Source organism: Tenrec ecaudatus, chromosome 1 (assembly GCF_050624435.1).
Source record: "Tenrec ecaudatus isolate mTenEca1 chromosome 1, mTenEca1.hap1, whole genome shotgun sequence".
NCBI lineage: Eukaryota > Metazoa > Chordata > Mammalia > Afrosoricida > Tenrecidae > Tenrec > Tenrec ecaudatus.
In genome coordinates this window covers 35552973-35573159 of record NC_134530.1, presented here as the reverse complement: position 1 = coordinate 35573159, position 20187 = coordinate 35552973, and the positions used below count along the sequence as shown (strand labels likewise).

Below are 20187 nucleotides of genomic sequence, written 5' to 3'. Positions count from 1 at the left end.
ACGGGTATGTGGAATCCTGTTCAGGTACTGGGTTTGGCCCAATCAACCCAAACCCACTGCCACTGAGTCGATTCCGGCAGAGCGGAACGGCTCAAAGGGTTTCCAGAGTGAGCCGTCTTGAAGGAATGGGACTTCCACGTCTTTCTCCTACGGAGCAGCTGATGGGTTTGCACTGTCAACCTTTCGGTTTGCAGCCAAACACCTGAGCACTGCACTCCCGGGCTCCTTGTGGAAATGGACAGGGGTTTCTCCAAGATGCCTGCTGGAGTTCCCTGTGTGTGGGAGGGTGGGGTGAGGGGAGGGGGCTGGGCTGGTGGACCAGGCTTAACTGCAAGGCTGTTACCGGCTATGCCGTTGCTCCTTGGCAGCCACGTAGAAGCTGAAGTCAAACTTCCAGCCCCGCTTGGCGTCACAGGCCAGGGCCGTCACCATCCACCTGCGGGAGGGGCCCGTCGCCTGGTGCAGCCCTACTGTAGACATACAAGCGGTCAGCTTCTTGGTGAAGTTACCAAAAGGCGCTCTATACACCTAAGCAGTGGATTGACAGAGACAAGACACGTGACTCCGGGGGGCTGCCCTGACCTGGGCCCAGGCTTGGGCTCTATCCCCGCCCTCCTTAGCAGGTCCTTACCCTGTCCCAGCCCCCAGGATGAGGGACAGAGCCCTGGGCCAAGGCTCGGGAGGCCTGGGTTCAAGTTTGAAGATGGAGAAAATCCTTTCCTCGCTCTGAGCCTCATCCCTTCCTTCCTCCCTCTTTCAAATGCCCACTGAGCATCAGCCTTGGCCAGGCACTGGGCCAGGCTCCAAGGACAGAGGATGTGCAACGGGCCCATCCCCTGCCCGGTGGAGCTGGCAGCTTTGGCACCTTCAGATTTTATGACCGCTGTGAACCAAATTCTTAGGGAGACAAGATACAGGGTAGCTGGCGGGCAGAGGAGTTAGCCAGGACAGGCTCCGTGCGGACAGATGCAAAAGCTGTGCGTTACGCTTGAGGGGACGCTTCCTCCAGAGCGGGCATGGCTGATGCCGAGGCTCAGAGACCGCACCTTCCACAGACACAGAAGTCCGAAGGAGCTGGCATGTCTAATGTGTAATGTATACACCATGTTAAAGAAACACAGATGAACTCTGCCAGGGGACACCAGAGCCGGGCTGAAATCAACAGCCCAGCCAGTGGCCATCGCTTATGGAGCACGTACAAGGTCTCATGTGCCCATAAAACAGCCTTGGCTGGGTCCTGCCATGTCCTCGTTTAGAGAAACGGAGGCTCAGAGAGAAAAAGCAAGCTGCCTAGAGGGGGACCATTTATAAGGGGCTGTGCTAGGACTTGAACCCAGGCCCTGCTGACTCGGAAGCCCATGCTGCCATGACTTGGCGGGTGTGAGGGCCTCTGTCTGGAGCAGTCGCACCTGTAGTCCCAGCGCCTCCTCCCCCCTCTGCCCGATGCGCACAGTTTGGCCTAGAGAACCCTAGCCTTGCAGTGTCACTTCCCAACAGCCGGGCTCACCTGGAAGGAGGGCACCTCTCCATCCCCGGGGGACACGGCCTGCCAGGGGTCAGGCAGGCTGGCGTTCAGGGAGAGCCTGTAGATGGCCGGGTGGCCTTTTCCCTTCGCAGTGGAGATGTACACGGTGCCCAGGGCCTCTAAGGAACAATGCGGGAGGGTGGATGCTCTCAGTCTGACTGGCTGCCCCCTCCGGCTGTCCACTCCGGGGCTGACCCTGACCTCTGCCTCCTCTCCCACTGCTGACTTATGGGACCAGACATGTGACAATGGTGGCGGGTGGTGACATGGACAGCAGCTGGGATGAAGTTAGGGAGACGACCAGGAAGGGGTCAGGTTGGGAACAATGGTGTGTGAATGAAGTGGCTGGTGCTGTACTGACAGCGATGGGGACAGAGTTGGTGACAATGGCCATGGGGTCACAGAGAACTACCTCAGGCTACAGGAGGAGGGGAGCTAATACCCATACTACCCCCAGTGGAGACCCTGGCAGGGACAAGCCAGCCTTCCTAGGGCACTCAGGATGGGGTAGCCTGTAGTGCAGGTTCAGGGGCACCACGGGCCAGGCTGGGCGGCAGCAGGCAGGAGGGGACCCTGAAGTTCTGGAGAGGTTTTGGGGTTGGGGGCTGGGGACTATGTTCATTCCCCACCCTCATTCCTCCTGGCCGAGTGATAGAGGTTCTCGTTCTGTGGAGGCAATCAAGCCCCACAGACAGCACCAAGGAGGATTTCCAACCCCCTCCCCTGCCAACCCCCATTTTCCACTGACCCTGCTGAGCCGCCTCGGGCCGGCTGGCCCAGGCCAGCCCGGAGCCTCTCTTCCTCTTCTCCAGGGACGCCCGAATGTTGTTCTGCAGACTGTGGGGCTTCTCCTGGAACAGACCTGCCCCCCATGCCACGTGAGGACGGCGGGGCTTCCCTGGCTGCACCGGTTGACCCCAATCTCGGCGAGGGAGCGGTGACAGCCCCAGGAGCACACCCCCAGGGCCCTCAGCCTTGAGGCAGTGCCGGATCTGGAGTCTGAAACTAGATGGAACTGAGACACCATCCTCGACTTCACCGCCAGGCACCTTTGGGCCCAGCGGGGACAAAGGCACCGCAGCTGTCCCCTCTCACCCTCCCTGAGCCTCTCGCTCCTCCTCTGTCAAATGGGCGGGGGTGGCCGGGGCCTCCGGGATGCCGTGCCCCCTGCCCTCAGCCTCATGGCGGGCATGTGACAGACGCTCAATAAACAGACGTAACTGAGAAAAGAATGCTCTAACCGGCACGCAGGCAAGATGGAAATAGCCTGGTTTTGCCCCAAGCGTTGCGGATTCGTCATGGGCTTTTTTTTTTTTTTTTTGGTCGTTCCATTTTTTAATGAGAGAAATTCTACAGCTCCAAGTTTTTAATCCTCACAACAATCCTAGGAGGTCGGCATCATTAACCCCACTTAGAGGAGGAAAACCAGAGAGGTTAAGTGACCTGAGCAAGATCACACGGCTTGGAAGGAGAGGCAGAGTCCCTGAGCTGCTTCTGGAGCTCCCTCTGCTGTGGCCCAAGGCCACGGCCACCACAGCCGTGTGGGCTCGTGGGGGCTGTGTTCCAGAGGACTCCCAAGGGCTTCAAGGGCTGTGGTCTTAACAGAAGTAGATCCCAGCCTTTCTGGGCCCTCAGATGTCAACAGGGACTTCAGGGTCTGGAGGTGAGACTCTGGCTACGGGCCTGGCTCCTTCTCAGCCCTGGGCACTTGGGGACCATCTGCTATTTGCCCCTTTATGAAAGGGGAGCAATCTTTCTGGCTTCCAGCCCCGGCAGCAACATGACACAGAGTAACTGGCCTGCCAGGTAGATGGGGAGAGGAGCTGGCTCTAAGGGCTGGGGGCTGGGTGTGAGTGGTGGTGGGTGGGTGCGGGTGCATGTCTGTCTATCTGTCTCTCTCGCTCTCTTTGGCCCCTCTCAGATGCAGCAGATGATCACGTGTTTGGCTGATGCTCTTAAGGGGGAAGGGAGGTCCATCTGAACCTGGGACCAATTAAACAGAGGCAATGAGAGTAGTCAGGAGCCTCTCCCCTGAGCTAGGAACACCCACTCGCCCAGAAGTCTTCTCAGCTGCTTCTCGATGCCCCGGCAAAGTGGTGTGACCCTGGGTCAACTGCCCACCTGCCCTCCCCAACTCCAGGCTCCTCTTGGTAAGGGGAGGGCCTGGGCCAGAAGAGCTCTGGAGCCATGAGGTTTTTTTCACTCCCCCACCCCACCCCACCCCTGCTCATCCCTGCCACCAGGGTCTAGGGATCGCACCTCCAAATACTCCAGTCCACCCCTCGCCAGCCCCCACCCGGCCCCTCCTACTGCCTCTCGCCTAGGCACCTGCGCCAGCCTCGGCCTGGTCTTGCCAGACTCACCCCCGAACAACGGTTAGGAGTCCGAGCATAGCTCATCTCAGCCGAAATCCTCCACTGAATGTCAACGCCCTTGGCCCATCTGGCCTGCCTCACTCGCCTCGAAGGATCCCCTCAAACTCAGCCCTGACCTTGCCCACTTCTGGTGAGCCCCCGCGTCCAGGGCCCCTCTCAGCCTGTCTAACTCTTTTGCTCTTCAAACCTCCTCCAGGAAGCCCTCCACGATGCTGGCCTACCAAGACTCCCGCTCTAAGACGCTGGCCGATCCACTGTGCCCGCCCGGAGCTTAGGGCTCCTGCCTCTCCCGTCCTGAGGTCCTTCCTGAGCCAGCGTGCTGTCACCCCAGACACCAGGAGCCCCGCTGTCCAGTGAGGTTCCTCCCCACCCCCCCCCCCCGAGAGTCAGAGCAGAACTGCTCCGCGAGGCGGTCTTGGCTGCAATCTATTCTAAATGGAAGCAGTCGCCAGGGCTTTCTTCTGCGGCACTGCTGGGCGGCTCCCAAAGGCCAACGTTAGGTTAGTCTGTGCCTCCGACCCCCATGCATATCTGTGTCATGAAACGCGGAGGTGCCGGGGCTTGGTGATTTGCTGAAGTCATGCGGTGATGGTGAGCCCAGGCTGACGGTTCCTGAGCCCTGGACTCTAAAGGGCGCAGAGAACCCTGGGGGAGCCAGGCGGGGAGCCCGCACCTGAGCAGGTGATGCAGGAGATGCCCTCGGCGCTCAGGTTGTACTTGAGGTCCAGCAGCACCTGGATGTTGGTGTCGGGCCGGAAGAGCAGCGGGGCCCGGCTGGCGGGGCGGAGCCGGCTCGCAAACACCAGGGACAGGATGAGGGTGGACACAAAAAGGCCTGTGGGGGACAAGCACAGTGGGTGGGCCGGGAGCCCCCGGAAGCCGGGCACAGAGCTGCTCCTTGCATGGGGTGGGGGTATCATGAGGGAGGCGTGAAGGCCCCGCTGGTGAGGGGAGCTGCCTCTTGGAGCCCTGGCTTCACTCTAAGCCAGGGGTTCTCAACCTTCCTCAGGCCGCCACCCTTGCATGCAGTTCCTCATGTGGTGGTGACCCCCAACCATAACATTGTTTTCATTACTACTTCATCACTGTCATTTTGCTACTGTGATGAATCGGGCGACCCCTGTGAGAGGGTCATTCAACCCCCAAAGGGGTCATGACCACAGGTTGAGAACCGCTGCTCTAAGCTCTCAGCTAACACTCCTGGGTGGGAACCAGCTGCCCTCCAGGTTCCCAAGGGTTGGTGTTCTGAAGGGACTACCGGCCCTTTCTTCCTCGTCTGCTGGCCGGCACCATCATGCCCAGGCCTGAAGAGAGGGGCTAAGGATGCGGTGTGCTGGCTGGGAATCAAACTGCGTCTCTCGCACGGATGGCAAGAACTCTGTCACGAGACCTGGCACCTTCCCTTGATCCCCGCGCTGACCCCACACACTGGATGCCAAGGTGAGAGCCCGCAGCACTGCCTGAGCACTCCCGCTGGGCCACACGCTCCCCGAGCTGCTTCACGGATGGTCCCTTGTTGAGTCCTAACGGCTGCCTTACGAGATAGGTAGGTTTCCTCGGGCCAATTTGCAAAATAGGACATGAATGCTCACGTGCTGCACGACCTTGGGTGTCTCCAGCACACGGCAGCAACGGGAACCACGGCCGGCAGGAAGCCGAGGCCCAGGGTGTGAGACCCCGAGACTCGCATGGCTAGTTCACCTGGAGACTGACGTTTATCACGAGAAACACTGCCATTTTCTGATGCCCCACCTCCTGGTCACCCCGCTATGACCCACAGGCTCCTCCATGGCCAGTTTTAGCAGCCAACCAGCAGGTTCCACCGCTGAGTGATGGCCTGTGCTTTGGAGACAGTGGGGTGGGGGGTGTCCACTCACCCACGATGACCCAGCGACTCTTGACGGCTGACCACAGGACCCAGTGGTGTAGGAGCTCCTGCAGTTGGGTGATGAGCTGGCCCCTGCTGCTCCTGTCAGGGGCTGGCTGCAGGCCCTGGGGGGGCACGGACACCAGGGCCACATCTCCCAGCTCCAGCGACACTGCCGGGGCAGAACAGGGGCCCCTTAGGGGTTGGGGGCACAGACCCCTGGCCACACCCCTCCCCAGGGCGGCCCCAGAGCTTTCACCTGGCTCCTCGTCCACGTTCAGCAGGGGGATGTCGTCATCAAGGTAGGGGATGGGGCCCTGGGCAGGACCACCGCCTACCCGCTCAGCAACGGCAAAAACATCCCTGGGAAAGTGCAGCGAGCTCTTGCGACCGCAACTCTGGTGGCAGCTAAAGGGAGGGAGAGGGGTGAGCCCGAGGGTCTTGGCATGGGGTGAGGAGCCAGCCTCCCAACCCCCCAATAGGAGGGTCATCAGATTCCTGCGAGTCAGCCCCCAATTTCCTTCTAGAACCATTCACCCAGGTCATGCGGTCCTCCTTCCCCTGGGAGACAATGGTGGCAATGGCTAGTACCCGGGGGCGGGGGGCAAAGAACACTAAGAATGTCGCCACCACCCACTGAGGCGGTGACCAGGCAGGGGAGGAGAGCTTGAGCCTGCTGCCAGTCGTGCTGGGGAAGCAGCCAAGACCCTGGCTGAGTGACGGGGAGGCGAGGCTTGCCTCACAGGCCGGGGTGAGAACACAACACAGCGAGTCTCACTGGCACCAAGGGCCAGGCCATGTGCCACCGGGCATTTCTCCTTCGTCCACCACGGGCGACCCTGCTGCTTTCTGAACCACAGTGACACAGCTTCTGGTGCCATGTTGTGCTCAGACCCAGACCTCCACCACTCCACCACCAAGTGGATTCTGAGGCCTAAGGACCCTCGGAAAGGGCTCCGGGGACCGTAAATCTTGACGGAAGCTGATAGCTTCAGCCTTCTCCAGTGCAGCAATGGGTAAGTTTGAACTGCCAACCCTGCAGCTAGCAGCCCAACACCTGACCCACAGCACTACCAGGGTTCTGCTGGTCCATGGCAGGTGATCCCGGGGTAGTTACTGTGCCATCACCTCCTTCCCTTGGCCCCCCGGTAGTGCAGGGTGGGACACACAGGAGGTGCTCACTGCAGCACCACCAGAGCTTCTGGGAGAGGCCGTGTGCTGAGCGGCCCCCGCGGGGCTGCATCCGCTCACCTGGTCTGACAGGACTGCTCCAGGGGTGCCAGGTACAGGCTCCAGATGCCCAGGGCGGCAGGCATGGTGAAGAGCACAGCCAGCCAGCAGCAGGACACGATGAGAGACATGAACAGACCGAAGTCGTGGACAGCCGGGATCTGGGACCAGGATGGGGAGGAGGAGGAGGAGGGAGGCAGTCAGACTGGGTGCAACCCCAGAATGAGGGCAGGGTTAATGGCTGGGATGGCAGGCCAGGGCACACAGCTGAGGGCAGCGGCTGGTGCCAGGCGGGAAGGCAGAGGGGCAGGGCCCCAACTCTTGTGTGGGGGTTCTCGTCGGTGCTGCGGCCACTGCCTGGCACGGGGTGAGCACTCAATTGAGGAAGGGGAGGGGGCTGAACTCACTGTAGCTCTCCTTCTGTGGAGAAGACAGGAGCGGCCCTGGAACCTTTGTCGTACGCATGGTGCTGACTACATGTGAAAGCTTTGGAAGCTCACTCAGGGCGGAAGTTGTATTACCAGCAACGAGCATCAGGGAACAGAGGAGAACTGCCCCCAGGGCTTCCAAAGCTGGGCATCTTCAGAGAAGTAGGTCGTCCGAGGAGAAGCTGGTGGGTTTGAACAGCTGACCTTTAGGTTAGCAGCTGAGCTCGTGAGCCACTGAGCCACACGGGCTCCCCTAGTATTGGGCATACCAAGTGATACTTGTATGATTGTATTTCCTGCTGTGACGTGTTTGCTAATGGGTGACTGATAATGAACATTCCAAGTGCCTTGAAGCAGAGGCTGCTTGGTGAAAGAGGAGGGGAGGGTGGGCGGGGCAGAGACCAGGGACGGGTGTGTGGCTGAGGGACGCTGCTGGGACAGGGCGTGGGGTGGGCAGGCCACCTGGGAGAAGACGTTAGCTGCGTAGGCGGCGGCCGTGGTCAGGGAGGTGAAGAAGGTGGCCTTGCCGGCTGTCTGAATGGTGTGGATCATCCTCAGCTGCGGGTCTTCCAGGTGGGTGGCCTGGCGGTAGGTGTTGATGAACACAAAGACGTCGTCCACACCTATGGGAGGGAGGCCCGGGCCGGCAGGGCAGGCTCAGGGTTGGGCTGCTGACTCCACAGATGGCCCTCCGGGGTCCACGTCAACCCCGAGTGCCCCCCTGGGAGGGTCCTGCTTCTTGGTTTGGGTTAACAAAGTCTCCTCCTACTCTGGCTGCACCCACAGGAGGCCAAGCCCCAGAGCCAGGCCCCTTCTAACTTTCCATCCTTTCTAGATTTCCCCACATTTCTAACCCCTATGGGCACACGTTCCTGCTCTGCCCACCCCTGGGGCCCCACCCACCATATGCCAAGGAGCCTCCCAATGCTCACACTCCACACCCCCACCATCCAAGGCTTAGAGACCGCAGAGCCCATCTTTCAGAGCCCCGTGGATGCTAGGAACTGCCTTTAAGGACAAGGATGTCTTTGGGGGAAGGGCTAAGGTTTCCAAGTAGGAGGCCCACTGCCATGGCAACAGAGGCAACTCACCAATGCCCACTATCACAAAAGCAGCCACCCCGTTGAGGATGCCCAAGTACTGGACGCCAAACACCACGTGGTACAGGAAGAGTGCCACCAGGCAGCTAAGGCCAATGCTGGCAATCCCAAAGAAGGACAGGAACACTGAGAGGGCGAGAGGCACAAGGGGATACAATGGAGTGGGCTCCGGAGGGACACAAACTCTCTCTTGTGTTCTTGAGCCCAGCGGGGTCCTGCCTCACCCCGCTGTGTCTGTCCCGCGGCACAGGCAATTGGCGTAGTTCTCAGACTATGTCATGTTGGCCACGTGACCTCGTTTTTGTAGACCTTAGCTCGAGCGCCGGCACGTCATTACCAACATTGTATATGTAGTGCATTTACCCAGTTAGACTACGGGTCCCACAGGGGTAAGAGCCCCCTGGATCCCCCAGCGCCTGGTGGCCTATGGCACAAAGCCGGTGCTCAGTAACTATCCGTTCGCTGGATGAATCGATGTCCCTTCCACTTGGAAAGGGGTTGCCAGTGACTGTTCACCTTAGCAATTCAGAAGGGCCGCTGGACAAAGCAGTGAGCCGCAACTAGTGTACACGGGGCGGTGGCCTCGAGCCAGTGTGCTTGGCAGTGAGCTTGGGAACCAGAGGACAGCTGCCCTGACACTGTGGAGTTGTCCACAACACCCCAGGCTCTCCAGCACGAGGTCATCAGCAGGCAAGAGTAGACAAAGGTCAAAACACGACATTTGTGCGGTGCTCCACGTGGGCCATTGGGGATGGCCCAATCTGCCTCTGGACCTCAGTCTACCTGCCTGGGGGTTGGGAGAGGATATCTGAGCCCCCTCTCCATCCCCGGTGTCCCTCCTCACTCTTAACATGCCAGATCCAGAATGGAGGAGGCCACAAAGGGGAGAGGCCAGGGGGCTGGTTCCCAGCTGGGTCTCAGAAGCCCTACCTGAGCAAGAGGTGAGGATGTAGACCAGGGCGGCGATGCAGCTGCTGCTGATGAAGGCCAGGAGCATGTCGTTGTTGAAGGTCCTGCGCACCTCATAGTCAAAGAGGTCTGTTCCTCCGTAGAGAACCTGGACTTTGCTAGGGGAGGGCGGGCGTGGGGGCACCGAGACGGGAAGGCAATTAGAGACAGTCCTAGGAGCGAACCACCTCCCGAGGGACGCCCCACATGCAGATCGCATGGGAGCTTTCAACGATCTTCCAGGCCAGGCCACAGCCTAGACCAACCAAATCAGGATTTTTCGAAGGCAAGGCCAAATCGTTAGTGCTTTTAAAATCTCTCAGGTGATGTACCTCAAATCACTCGGGGGCACGATCTGGATGGAGAACCGTTGCTCTCTGCGGATTCAATTGGCATCACATTTTTATGTTATCTCCCAATGCTCAATTATCCAGAATAAATTTAAACGGACTCCCAGACACTTAGTTTTACAATGCTATTTACTTTGCACTTAACAGGGGTTATTTTTAATAATAAAAACTTCTAACCTGGCTGGTCAAACGGAGGTTTAAAATACAACAGGGGCGACATCTGCTTCTGGCCAAGGGGCCTGACAGGCTCTAGTTGTGCTCTCTCATGGAAGCAGCCAGGTAGCGAGAGAAGACTTCAGACAAGACACTGGACATCGGAGCATGACCCCGACTCACTGCTTTCACAGTGTCCAGGAGGCATCAGTGCAGCCTCACTGCGGGCTACTGGACACCCCAAAAGATGGGGTTTACAGAAGATAATTGAAGAAATAACGATGGATGAACATGATAAATCCATTGATCCAAGAAGCTTGAGCAATGGACCGTAAGCATAAAACCCCAAGCTACAACGATTCACTTCATGTTCAAGATCAAGGGAAAAATCACATTATATACAGTAACAAAGACAGGGGCGACAGCAGACTTGTCAGAAACAACATAAGTAATGAGACGGCGGAACAGCATCTTTAATGAAAGAAATAATAACTGGGTGTATCCCACTAGACTTCTGAGACTCTCAAGAATGGATTTGATGTAACGAACACGAATGACCGAAGACCAAACAAGTTGCGGGTGACATCAGAATAACACGCATGAAGAAAGCAGAAGGTCACTTAAGAGACAGGAAAGAAGTAAAAGCTCAAGGTGGGTGTCAGCGGAGACTCGGCAACGTGCTCTGGAACCCAGAGCAGCTTGAGTGATGGTAGAAATGATGGATGATGTATGTTTTGAGAATGATGAGGGCAATGAATGTACAAATGTGATAAGAGTTGTATGAGCCCCTAATAAAAAAAAAGAGGGAAGAAAAGGAGGGGGACAGAAAATTCCAAAGGGCAGCTTGAGAGGACAAAGCAAAGCATTATAATGAAATGTACTAAGACCTAAAGTTAGAAAACCCAGATGCTTAGAAAACCTAAAGTCAGAACACATATTGGCATTTCTCAAGTTGAAAGAACTACAAAGAACAATCAAGACTCGAGTTCCACTATTGAAGGATTCTATGAACTACACACGGGCAGAAGTAGAGAAGAAAGAAGGACTGCACGGTCCCTGTATCTAAAATAATTGGCCTTCAGTCACCTCAGGAGAGAGCGTGTGATCAAGAATCAATGGAATGGAAGGAAGACGTCTGAGCCGTACTGAGGCACTGGGGGAACAGAGCCCCAGGGACCGAGGGCATGCCAACGGAAATGCTTCAGCGAGCTGACGCCCACTCCAGTCTACGTACAACAATCCGGAAGTCAGCCACTGAACCAACTGACTGGGAGAGATCCATCTTTGTCAACAATCCAAAGAAAGCCGCGTGCACGGGATGTGGAAATCATCATTAGTAGTACAAGTAAGATTTTGCTGAATTAAAAACTGATTGCAGCCGCCCATTGACGGGGGGCTGCCCGAAACTCAAGCTTGATTCAGAAGAGGACGCGACGCGAGGGAACGCGTTACTATGTCACATGGTCTCGACTGAAAGCAGAAGTAACCAGAAAGATGTTTGCTTGCGTTTTATGGCGTACGCAGAGGCAACTGGCCGTGTGGCTCATAGGGCATTACGGACAACAGTGCAAAGACTGGGATTTCTCGAACATTTACTTGTGGAACTGGTATATGCACCAGGCGGCAGTTACTCAAACAGAACCAGGAGACACTGAGTGGTTGAAGATCCGGCGTCAGAGCGTGTCTTCTGGCTGTGCACGTATGCAGTGTGTCCTGGTGAGCAAGTCACTCAAGGAGCCGGAGCGCGCGGCAGCAGGATGGGGGGAAGCTCCTTAACAAGCTATAAAACCTGGGCGGCACAACTGTGTTCGCCGAAAGGGCCGAGGGCTGAACTGCCCACGAGGACCAGAGCCTACAGCCTTCCCTATGGACTAACCCTCAGCTTAAAACAGAGCACATCCTCCTCACAGGCGGACTGGTCAGCAGCACCGCGGTAAACAGAGAGAAGGCGGAAGTTGCCACGGCGTCCATTTTGCTTTGGTCCACAGTCACCTTCCACGGAAGCAGGAGCCCCAAAACTACCGCGTGCACTGGAAAACCTGCGCCAAAGGACCCCTTGGAAGCGCTCACTGTGGAGACCGAGGGGCCTCTGAGCCCCCACACCTGTGAACCGCTGGCAATGAATGAAGGTACACGATGCTTGTGAATTACAGCCATTGAATCCTATTCCCGGAGACATGTAAAGCTATTTCTTAGTATTGAAATGGCTTTAAAATATAATTGACCTGAGAACTTAAACATAATAAACCATTGAATTGTGTGGTATGTGACTATATGTCGTAAAATGGCTTTAAAATATGTATTTATATATGCATACATACATAATTGACCACTAAAAAATAACAAATGTCATTTGAGGTTTATAATACATATAATGAGATATGACAATATAATAAAGTCCAGGAGTAGAGAAATGAGAGCGTATTATATGATCCTTATACCACCAATGAAATGGCATAATATTACTTGAGGGTACACTAGTCATCTAAAGATGTATACTAGAAACCCTAAAGCAACCACGAAGATAACCAAACAAAGAGCGATAGCTACACAGTCAAGGCAGGAGGCAAAGCGGCATGGTAAGACGCCACCCTCACGCCAAGAACGGAGTCAGTCCCAAAGAAAGGAGGAACAAAGGCCAGGAGTGTTGAACAGATAAGAAAGAAGGCAGACCAAACCTAAGCATATTAATAATGACTTTACATTTAAATACTTTAAACATCCCAACTGAAAGGCAGGGGCCGCAGCTTGGTAAAGAGTTAGATCTAGCTGCTTACAAGAAGTCTACCTGAAGCATGATGACAAAGACAGGTTAAAAACAAAACAGAAAAAAGATAACAGCAATTATGAAGAGGACATGAGGGAACCTCTGGGGTGAAGGTCGTAATTGTGATGGTTTCACAGATGTGTAATATGCCTCAAATAATGAAACTGTGAAACATGCCCCGTTTATTGTATGCAGTTATATGTACTTTAATAAAGCTGTTAAGAAATACAAACAGGACATTGAAAAATCAAGTAGAAAGACATTTAGGATAGCTACTTTGTTGGCTTAAATAGGCTAATTCCTCTTTAATTAGAGTAGAAATTGAAAGCTTAATAATTCATTTATTTATTCACTCACAGGTACAGCATTTATACAGTGACTTATAGGCATCACCCTAGCTGCAGAGTATAAAAAATACAGACCTAAACTTTTCCCTCCTAATACATCAGGTAAATAGCTCGTGGGCAACCAGTATTCCTACCTAGACCAACTAGAAGGCCAGAATCCTCACAGGTGGGCCAACAGGTGAGCCAACAGGTGACATCATCATAAACAGAGAAAAGGCTGATATTGTCAATGATTTGTCTTGCTTGGATCCACGATCAATGCTCATGGAAGCAGCCATCAAGAGATTAAAAAAAAAACCGTAGGGCAGGAGGAAAGTCAAGGGAGATGGAGGAAAGAGCTAGGAGTCAAAGGGCATTCATGGAGGTCTAGACAAAGACATGTACATGCAAATATATATAGGAGGATGGGGAAATAGATCTATGTGTCTATATTTATAGGTCAAGTATTAAGGTGACGGAAGGACCTTGGGCCTCTACTCAAACACTCCCTCAATGCATGAATACCTTCTTTTATTAAATTGGAACTCTATGATGCTCACTCTCCCGACACAACGGCTGGAGCCAAAGTGGGTGAACAAGTAAATGTGGTGAAGAAAGCTGATGGTGCCCGGCTATCAAAAGAGATAGTGACTGGGGTCTTAAAGGCTTGAAGAGAAACAAGCGGCCATCTAGCTCAGAAGCAACAAAGTCCACATGGAAGAACACACCAGCCTGTGTGATCGAGTGGTCCCAAAGGGATCAGTTACCAGGCATCCAAGAACAAAAAATCATATCATTGACAGCACACCTCCATGATAGGATCACTGAAGACAAATGGGTGCATAAGCAAATGTAGTGAAGAAAGCTGATGGTGCCCGGCTATCAAAAGAGATAGTGTCTGGGGTCTTAAAGGCTTGAAGGTGAACAAACGGCCATCTAGCTCAGAAGCAAAAAAGCCCACATGGAAGAAGCATACCGGCCAGTGCGATCACGAGGTGCCAAGGGACCAGGTATAAGGCATCATGCAAAAAAAAAACACAATGATATAAGTGTGTGTGTATGTATGTGTATATATGTGTATATGTATATATATACCATATTAAATGAAGGGGGAAGTGCAGAGTGGAGACCCAAGGCCCAAGTGTCGGCCAATGGAGATCCCCTCATAGAGGCGTTTAGGAGAGGAGATGGGTTAATTAGGGTCCGAGGTAGTACCGATGAAGAACACAGCTTTCCCCCAGATCCTGGATGCTTCCTCCCCCCAACTACCATGATCCGAATTCTACCTTGCAGGCCTGGATAGGACAGAGGCTGTACACTGGTACATATGAGGGCTGGAGGTACAGGGAATCCAGGGTGGATGATACCTTCAGGACCAAGGGTGTGAGGGACGATGCTGGGAGAATGGAGGGTGAGCGGGTTGGAAAGGGGGAACTGATTACAAGGATCCACATGTGACCTCTTCCCTGGGAGAGGGACAGCAGAGAAGGGGGGAAGGGAGACTCCGGATAGGGCAAGATATGACAAAATAACGATGTATAAATTACTAAGGGCACATGAGGGAGGGGGGAAAGGGGAGGGAGGGGGAAAAAAAGAGGACCTGATGCAAGGGGCTTAAGTGGAGAGCAAATGCTTTGAGAATGATTGGGGCAGGGAATGTATGGATGTGCTTTATACAATTGATGTATGTATATGTATGGATGGTGATAAGAGTTGTATGAGTCCCTAATAAAATGTAAAAAAAGAAAAGAGGAGAAAAAAATGATTAGGGCAAAGACTGTACAGATGTGCTTTATACAATTGATGTATGTATATGTATGAACTGTGATAAGAATTGTATGAGCCCCTAATAAATTGTTAAAATTAAAAAAAACACAAAAAACCAACACCTGTTGCTTTTGTAAATCTGCTGCACAAGCCCTCTTTAGGGTATTGAAAAGCAAGGATGTTACTTTGAGGACTAAGATGCACCTGACTCATAAACATTTCCCATTGCCTCATATGCATGTGAAAGTTGGACATTGAATAAGGAAGGAAGACTGTTGAAGAAGCGATGCATGTGCATGGTGGGGCTGGAGAATACTGACAGTACCACGATCTGCTACAAGGACAGACAAGTCTGTCTCGGAAGAAGTCAGGCCAGAGTGCTCCTTAGAGGCAAAGATAGTGAGACTTCGTCTTACATACTTTGGACGTGTTGTCAGGAGAGACCAGTCCCTGGAGAAGGACGTCATGTTTGGTAGAGAGGCAGCAAAAGGGAGGAAGGCCCTCAACAAGATGGACTGACCCCACAGCTGCATCCATGGGCTCAAACACAGGAACAATTGTGAGGATGGTGCAGGACCAGGCAGTGTTTCGTTCTGTTGTGTACAAGGTCACACTCTAGACGGGAACTGACACAATGGTGCCTAACAGCAACAAGGGGACAGTCTCTGCGCAGGGAGGATCCAGGGCAAAGTGGAGGTAGAGTTAGGCTGTTCAGGGAAGCAAAATCAGCTGTGATTCTGTGTAGTCACTGACTCAAAAGTGGCCCGCCATAATCTATCTGCCCAGTGGAAGGAAAGACCAGTCTTCTCTGTTGGAAGAAAGCATCATTTGGATCTCTATTATTTTATACATAATGTTCACCACTCAGTAAAAATTAACACACATATCAACATATGGGGCCATATGAGCAGTGAATCAAGCCAAAGAGGAAACTCAGGAAAAAAAATACAAAACCAAAAGTGCTTCACAGGTGATCCCTATATTGAAAATAAGCTGATAAGAACTTTTAACTGTGATTAATAGGTTTAGTATGGATTATAACTCAGCGTAAAGAAAACAAAAATCCTCACCACTGGACCATGAGACGGTCGCATGATAAATGGAGGACAGTTGAAGTTGTCAAGGAGTCTTGTTTTACTTGAATTCATAATTGATGCTCACAGAAGCAGCAATGAAGAAATCAAACATATGGCGTTGAACAAATCTGCTGCAAAAGACGCTTCCAAGTGTTAAAAGGGCAAAGATGTCATTTTGAGAACTAAGGTGCTCCGGACCCATGCCAGGGTGCCTCCAATCACCTCATCTGCATGTGAAAGCTGGGCCACGAATAGGGGAATTGATGCCTTTGAGTCTGTGTTGGCAAGGACCACGGAGAGTGCCAGGGAGGAGGCCAGAAGAACAAACACCTCTTGTCTTGGCAATGGCGGTCAGAAAGCTCACTGGAAGTGAGGGCGTTGAAGAATTGGAGGAAATCATGCTAAGTGAAGTAAGTCAAGCACAACAAAAGGACAAGTACAACATGAGTCCACTGAGGTAAGCTTAAAAAAAACACACAACAAAAATGGGGCACAGAGGAAAAGCTCCTATTTACATAGATCCCTGGGGTGAGGTCCAGCAACTAGGGCAGGGGCCAAATCCAATCCAGGGACACATACGGCAGCCAACTAAATAAGAGGGGGAAAGAGAGACATGGGTAGGTGGGGAGCAGGGCACTAATGCACCCAAGGGGAGGGTATTGTTTCTATCTCTACAGGAGAGAGAGGGGGAGAGAGAGAGAGAGAGACAGACAGACAGACACAGACACCAGACTTCAACCAGATGTCCAAGATGTGAATACAACATACCGGGGTGTACCAGGGAACCAACAGAGAGGTCTGTGGGGCCGCCCCTATGTGGACACCATCCACCGCCCTCCTCCCCCCAGAAGAATGCACTTCAGAGGACAGCACTGGGGCTACAGCTTGGGGAGAAGGGCTCGTCTGATTAGAGCACATGGGAGAAATGAAAAGGGATGGAGAGGGAGGAGAGGACATTCTGGCCCACCAAGCCCCAAGGACGATATCCCTGCTCAGAGCAGACAACACACAGAGAGGACCATAGGGTCGGTTCCGCCACCAGACACAACGTCCGTAACTGAACCATAGCGCTATGGGGGACAACACTGGAAACACAGTGTGAGAATTGTGCACAATCTGACCCCATCATGGTGGGATAAAACACCAAGGGCATGCAACAGAGCAGCAAGGGGAGCAAAGTGATGAAATCCCCGGAGAATACCACAGTAGACTTGGAGAGAGTGGCACCCCATCAGACTCGACTGCAAAACACTCGTCCAACAAACAGACCTTGAACAATTCATAGGCTTTTCCATTTTGTCAGTGGCTTTCTTTTTGTTGTTGTTGTTTTTAAATTAATTCATTTTTAATTTGTTGTTATTGTTTTCTTGGTCTTGGCTTCCTTTGTTGTTTGATTTGGCTTTGCCTGATTTTTGCATTTATTAATATATCTGCAGGTGTATCTAGATAAGATAGGTGGTATAAATTATCCGAAGATGAAACAGGACCAGTGGTTCCTGGGGGATATGGGAGAAGGGAAGGGGAGGAGGGGGAAAGCAATCCAGGGACAAGGAAACAACAAGTGAACTAAAATCAATGGAGAGAAGGGCATAGAATGCCTAGTGGGGCTTAATCAAGGGAAATGTAGCAGCGAGGAATTATTAAACCCGAATGAAGGCCAAACATGATGGTAGGACAAGAGGAAAGTAAAAGGAAATAGAGGAAAGAACCAGGAAGCAAAGGACATTTATAGAGGCTTAAGTATAGGCATTTACATATATAAATATAACACATAGATAATGAGAGGGGTTTAGAACTATGTTAAGAATTAAGGTTGCAAAAAAAAAAAGAATTAAGGTTGCAGATAGACATTGGGCCTCGACTCAAATACTCCCTTAACGCAAGAACACTTTGTTCTAACAATCTGGCACTCTGTGATGCTCACCTTCCTAACATGATCGCTGAAGACAAAATGGGTGTGCAAGCAAATGTGGTGAAGAAAACTGATGGTGCCCAGCTATCAAAAGAGATAGCATCTGGGGTCTTAAAGGTTTGAAGATAAACAAGCAGCCATCTAGCTCAGAAGCAACAAAGTCCATATAGAAGAAACACAGCAGCCTGTGTGATCATGAGGTGCTGATGGGATCAGGTGTCAGGCATCTTAGACCCAGAATAAAATCATACCCAATGTGAATGGTGGGGGGTGGGGGACCCTGGAGTGGAGACCCAATGCCTATCTGTAGACAATTGGACATCCCCTCACAGAGGGGCACAGGGAAGAGATGAACCAGTCAGGGTGTACTATAGCATCGATGAAACGCACAACTTTCCTCTAGTTCATTGGTGCTTCCTTCATCCTATCATGACCTAAAATCTACCTTACAAATCAGATTAGACCAGAACATGCACACTGCTACAGACAAGAGCCCACAACTCAGGGCATCCAGGATAGATAAACCCCTCAGGGCCAACAATGAGAGTAGAGACACCAGAAGGATTATGGGAGGGTGGGGGGAGAAAGGGGGAATCGATCACAAGGACCAACTTAGAAGCCTCTCCCAGGGGGACAAATAATGGAAAAGTGGGGAAGGGGTGATGGAAGATGATGGAATATATAAAAATAATAATTTATAAATTATGAAGGGTTTGTGAGGGAGGGTGGGTGGGGGAGGGAGGAGAAAAATGAGGAGCTGATGCCAAGGGCTCAAGTAGAAAGCAAATGTTTTGAGACTGATGAGGGCAACAAATGTACAAAAGTTCTTGACACAATGGATGGAGAGATGGATTATGATAACAGATGTAAGAGCCCCCACTAAAAGTATTTAATGAAAAACACAAAGACGTGAGAGCAGCTGAGACTTGGTCTCACCTACTTGGGACATGCCATTAGGAAGGACCCGTCCCTGGAAAAGGTCACCATGCTTGTTAAGGTACAGAGGGTCAGCGAGGTACAGATGGCCCTTGTGACGTGAACTGACCCAGGGGCTGCGACAATAGACAGGGACATAGAAACGGTGCCGCTGTACATAGGGTTACTCTGAGTCAGAGACGGCCCCTAACAGCGATATTTAAGAAAAGAAGGGCGAATATGGGCAAAATACAGTCATACTTTGTTTTAGTGTGCTTCCCAGAGACGGTAATTTGGACAAGTTGAAATCCGCAGCCACCTTGTGTGGGCCAGGTCTGGGGGCTATTTATTCATCGGCAGATGCTCACTTTGATGACGTTTGACTGTGGTACTCCTCACAGTGAGTTCAAACTTTTCACAGTCGGCTGCCCACAACCCACTGCCATCAAGTCTATTCCAAGTCACAGCGACTCTACTGAACAGAGTGGAGTTGCCCATTTGAGTTTCCGAGGCTGTAAATCTTTTGGGGAGCAGAAAACCTCGTCTTTCTCCCAAAGAGTGGCTGATGGATTCCAACTGCTGACGTTCCAGGTTACAGCCAACGCATGACCCACTCTGCCACCAGGCTCCTTCTGAAGAGACTCCACTACAGTGTAAGTGTAACTTTTCTATGCATTGGGAAAACTAAAATGTTTGCACCACTCACTTTATTGCAACAGTTGCTTTACTGTGGTAGTCTGGAACCAAAACTTTTTCTCTAAGAATGCCTATAAATAGAATAGTGAAGAATTTGACTAGCAAGTCACAATCTGTAACATTGAACGGAAACAGAAATTCCTGAATAGAAAACCATAACACTGAAATAAAAAGCTCTAAAAGTGGTTAATTACAAGTTATCTAAAACCAAGGCAGAATTAGTGAATTGGAATAATTAAACCAAAGCACATAAAGTAAAAAAATGGTAAAACTGGGACTAGGAGCTGGGTGGGGGGGGGTAAAAAAATTGTAAAAAGAAACCCAGAAAAGGGTATTAGAGATACAGAGGATTTAATGGGGGGGGGGGGGGGGAAATCAAGCCAAACATCTGTATAATAACAGTCCTAAAAGGAAAGGGGAGGGAGAATATTTGTCATGATGACAGCCAAGCAGCTCCTAAAACAAGATGACACCCATCAACTCACAGCTCAAGAAGCTCTGCTGAGCAATTACATCAAAATCTACATCTACGAACAGCAAGGTAAGACTGGTGAAGGCAAGAGACAAGAGAAGTCGTAAAAGCAGCCAGCGAAAAGGAGATAAATTTTCAAAGGAACAACAAGAAGATTCACAGCTGACTCTTCTACTGAAATGATGGGAATCAGAAGACGGTGGAAAGCGATCTTTACAGTGTTAAAAGAAAACACTGCCACCTTAGAATGCTACGCTACCAAAGCGAGACTTCAAAAGTG

The 20187-nt window shown here is 52.1% G+C and overlaps 1 protein-coding gene across 1 annotated transcript in view; it reads right to left on the bottom strand.

Moving 5' to 3' along the window:
• The window catches only part of DISP3 (dispatched RND transporter family member 3), a 33821-nt gene that overhangs the window by 7837 nt on the left and 5797 nt on the right, over window positions 1–20187 (bottom strand). The window contains exons 3-12 of the mRNA XM_075538291.1: window positions 9456–9592; window positions 8517–8651; window positions 7888–8048; window positions 7019–7158; window positions 6027–6175; window positions 5778–5939; window positions 4574–4735; window positions 2274–2387; window positions 1508–1644; window positions 344–528 (exon numbers count right to left, since the gene is read on the bottom strand). Coding sequence (XP_075394406.1) covers window positions 344–528; window positions 1508–1644; window positions 2274–2387; window positions 4574–4735; window positions 5778–5939; window positions 6027–6175; window positions 7019–7158; window positions 7888–8048; window positions 8517–8651; window positions 9456–9592 — 1482 coding nt within the window. The remainder of the gene's footprint in view (window positions 1–343; window positions 529–1507; window positions 1645–2273; window positions 2388–4573; window positions 4736–5777; window positions 5940–6026; window positions 6176–7018; window positions 7159–7887; window positions 8049–8516; window positions 8652–9455; window positions 9593–20187) is intronic.